General features: G+C 42.6%; 1 protein-coding gene across 2 annotated transcripts in view; it reads left to right on the forward strand.

Annotated features, from left to right (window-relative positions):
* The first annotated feature begins 381 nt into the window (after positions 1-381).
* DNAL1 (dynein axonemal light chain 1) overlaps positions 382-4,430 on the forward strand; it is a 22,710-nt gene continuing 18,661 nt past the window's right edge. For both annotated transcript variants that reach the window (XM_006097628.3, XM_023761378.1), the window contains exon 1: positions 382-445. In XM_006097628.3, the coding sequence (XP_006097690.1) occupies positions 443-445 (3 nt within the window). In that variant the 5' untranslated portion in view covers positions 382-442. The remainder of the gene's footprint in view (positions 446-4,430) is intronic.

Raw genomic sequence — 4,430 nt, forward strand, 5'->3', positions numbered from 1 at the left:
AGGTTAATTGCAGCAGGTAGTCCAGAGAAGGTCAGGAAGGGCAATTAGCAGGGGAAGCGAGCTTTACAAACTCTTTTATGGGAAGGGCAATGGTTATAGGGAGGTTTCGCAGTTTTAAACTTGCGGCGGGTACGTCACTGCAGATTAGCTGCAACTGCTTTCCCTGGGAAAAGCACATCCCCTGACCACTGGGCGCGGTCAAGCTCCCAGCCCTGCGCGGCACAGGCAGTGGCGCTGCAGCTACTGGGGAGCGATGGGCAGCGGGGCAGGAGGACCCGGGCGGCCGCCCCGCCGTCCCACAATGCCCCGCTCCAGCCACCTGAGGGCGGAGAGAAAGGACAGCGGCGGGGGTAGGGATCCACGGCGAACTCCGAGAAGTGCGCACGCGCACTGACCCCGGCGGGCCCTAGCAACCAGAGCAGTGACAGTAGCAACCGCCGGAATGGTGAGTCTCTTCCAGGCCTGGTAGCCAAGCCGAGAAGAGATTGGAAGTGGGAACGGGTGATTGTAGAGTGGGGAGGGCGGAGGGTGTCCTTGAACAGCGGAAGGGAGCCCGGGAGCGGATGCTGGCTCCTTGGAGTCAGAGGCCTGGGGGGAAGGAGAAGCTGGGTGGTCTGGGGTGACGGGGCTTGGGCGGATTAGAGATTGGGTTAATGGGGAGGGACCCTGGCAAAGAGAAGGGAAGGCAAAGAGCAGGAAATTCTCGAAGAAGAGGGGCTTGGGGTGGGAACGGTGATGGAAGGGAGTGGGTGAATGAGGATATCTTTTACAAAGAAGTGATGCCCCCCTCCGCCGCTAGCGAGATGGAGTGGGGGAGCTGGCTACGAGGGTGATGCGTGTCACACCATTGCAGCAGTATTTAAACCTGTGGTGTGCGCAGGTTGCCCTGAATGACTGTGAGTGCAGTTATTAGGTAGCGTTGTGAAACCCAGTCTGATAGAATGCATTAGGGTACTGTTTCTCAAATGTCAGTGTGCGTATGTATGATTTTAGTGGGCCCAAATACTATATAAGCTTGTTGGAATACAGATTATGAATTTTTAATATGATGGGGGAGGTTCAGGCATGTGCGTTTTGACAATGCACCTCAAGTTATTCTAAAATTGGAGTGGGCCCCACCACACTTTGAGAAATACTGCCTTAGCTTTGAAATCTGTCATCTGTTTATCCAATGAAAACGGTTATGAAGTAATGGCTTGACCTAGTGATGCTCCTCAGTTCCTACTTAAAATGTGCTCTGTCTTGCTTGCATGCTTGGCAGTTCCCACTAGTAGCGTGAAAAGGGATGTTGTTGGTTAGTTATAGACCCAGCCAAAGCTGTTCAGCAAAGGATGTGATTGTCTGGCTGGGATGGAGATGTTTATGAAGAATAAGTATAATTAGTTGTCTTCATTATGTGATTCCAATGCTACATAGGTGGGCAGAAACTGAGCCCAAGAAATGGAAATGATAAGGAAGCCATTCATGCCCACCCTCAACCACGAGATTAAACACCACTCTTTTTAAAGTAGTCCCCGTTCCTTCCTTACTTTATTCCACAGGCATTTAGCTAAAACCACTGCCAAGGAAAGGAAAAAGTTCTGGAACCTAGGTTTATATTCAGGCAAAGAAACAATAAGCTCTAAATCCTGCAAGCATGAACCATAAGAATTATTGCAAATCTTCAAATAAAGAATCAGAACCAGTAATTAGATGTAAACTGTTCGTTCTGGTCCCCTCAGAAATACAGGCCCACATAATGTGTTATTTACTTATAAAGGACTTTCCTTACATATTTTTTTATTGATTGATTTTGAGAAAGAGAGGGAGAGAGAGAGAGAAAGAAACATCTATTTGTTGTTCCCCCCATTTATGCATTTATTGGCTGATTCCTGAATGTTCTCTGACCTGGGATCCAACTGCAACCTTGGTGTATTGGGACCACACTTTAGCCAACTGAGCCATCTGACCAGGGCCTCACATAGTTGTTGTGTGTTTTTTTTAATTAAAAAAAATTAGCTTCCAGTGTCTTAAAAAATGATATTTCACAAGACTGAGATTTCTGGCTTCTTTGAAAAATCAGAAATACTGTATTTCACCATAAGACATTTTTTTTTACATTTTTATATTATTGAAAATGTTTGTATTACTGTCATATAATTGGCAGCATCTTTTCTTAATGGTACACAAAATAAGGATGTTGCTTTCATTAATGGAGTTTTCATGTTTGAAGAAATGTGCTATTAGGGTAATTCTTGTCCCAAGTCCCCCCTGTCAACAGTTTTCTAGAGCCAAGTAGGGGCTCTTTACATGGCCAGCTTTATCCATTAATGATGTTCCATTGGTTCTTTAGGCATTTCAGTTTTTGATTCGTGCCCTCTAGAGAGGAACTAGTGACCTTCCAAGATCAGACATGATTGGGTGTGTTCAGGATGGTATGGCCTTAGACCAGCGGTTCTCAACCTGTGGGTCGCAACCCCTTTGGGGGTCGAACGACCCTTTCACAGGGGTCACCTAACACCATCGGAAAACACATATATAATTACATATTGTTTTTGTGATTAATCATTATGCTTTAATTATGTTCAATTTGTAACAATGAAATTGAGGGTCACCACAACATGAGGAACTGTATTAAAGGGGCGCAGCATTAGGAAGGTTGAGGACCACTGCCTTAGAATTAATGACCTTATAAACCAATTTATAGATAGTTAGATTGCTTCCAACTTGAAAGTGTTCTTATGTGTCTTTTTATGGACCCATGCAAGGATTTCTCTGGGAAATATACTAGTAGTGGGATTGCAGAGTCGTAGGGTCTGTGCAGATTTAATTTACCTACACACTGTCAGACTGCTTTCCAGATTGGCTTTACTAGTTTTTGCTTCTCTCTACATTGTCACCAACTTTCTAACTTTTGCCAGTCTGAGGATGTTTTTTAGCATTCCATTGTTTTATTCTACGTTTCACCAATTCTTAATGAGTTTGAATACCTTACAATATTCTTGTTAGTCATCTGGATTTTAAGTTTCTGTGCATATTCTGTTTATGTTTTTTGCCAACTTTTCCATATTTCTTTTGGTTCTGAATTTTAGGAGTTCCTTATATATCTAGATATCAGCCCTTTGTTGGATTTACATTGAAAATATCTTCTCCCAGTTTTTTGTTTACGTTGTCAACAGTGTCCTTCACTTGCTGAACTCCATTTGTTCTAATATTTGTGAGTTTATTCTATGTGATTTCTATATAGATGACCATCTGCACAAAGTGAGTTTTGTTTCCTACTTTTAACCATTGCAGTTTGTATTTCTCTTTATTATAACATTTTAAAGATCTCTTGTACCCTGTTAAATAGCAGCAGTGATAGTAGACATCCTTGATGTGTTTGGGATCTTAAAGAGAATACTTTTAATGTTACCATTCCAGTCTGGCTCACCTTACCCACCTCATTTAAAACAAACATCCTCCACATACATATACATAGATCCTGATATCCTTTACCAAGCTCAGCATTTTCTCTTTCTTTAGCAATTGTCATCTTCTAATATAGTGTATAATTTCTTTATTTTCAAAATTGTATTACCATTTGTCTCCTGCTAATAGTTCTATGAAGGCAGAGATCTTTGTTTTATCTGTTGATATATACTAGGTATGTAGAAGAATGTTTGGTATATGGTAGATGCTCAATGAATATTTGCTGAAATGAGTGAATTTCTCCATTAAGTATGGTGCTTATTATAGCTTTTTGGTATGTAGCTTTTCTTTTATTTTTTAAATCCTTTCCTGAGGATATGTTTTTATTGATTTTAGAAAGAAAGAAAGGGGGGAGAGAGAGATAGAAACATCATGTGTGAGAGAAACATCGATTGGTTGGCTCCCATACACATGACTGGGGATTGAACCTGAAAGCTAGGTATGTGCCCTGACCAGGAATTGAACCCACAACCCTTTTGATGTATGGGATGATGCTCCGATCAGCTGAGCCACCTGGGACCCCTTTAACTCTTAAATGAGAGCTTTTAATATCAAATGTAGACTTTATGGGCCCTGGCCAGGTTTTTCCGTTGGTTTAAATGTTGTCCCCATACGCCAAGGTTGGGAGTTAGATGCCTGGTCAGGGCACATACAAGAATCAACCAATGATGCATAAATAAGTGGAACAACAAATTGATCTCTCTCTCTTTCTCTCTCTCTCTCTCTCTCTCTCTCTCTCTCTTTCTCCCTCCCTCTCTCTTTTCTTTCTCTCTAAAACAAGAAATAAATTTTAAATTAAAAAATTTATGATTTATGCCGTAGCCCGGTTTGCCTCAGTGGATAGAGCGTCGGCCCTGCGGACTGAAGGGTCCCAGGTTCGATTCCGGTCAAGCATGTACCCTTTGGGTTGCGGGCACATTCCCAGTGCAGGGTGTGCAGAAGGCGGCTGGGTCGATGATTTCTCCTCTCATCGATGTTTC

This window comes from Myotis lucifugus, unplaced genomic scaffold (assembly GCF_000147115.1).
Source record: "Myotis lucifugus unplaced genomic scaffold, Myoluc2.0 scaffold_207, whole genome shotgun sequence".
In the NCBI taxonomy this organism is placed as follows: Eukaryota; Metazoa; Chordata; class Mammalia; order Chiroptera; family Vespertilionidae; genus Myotis; species Myotis lucifugus.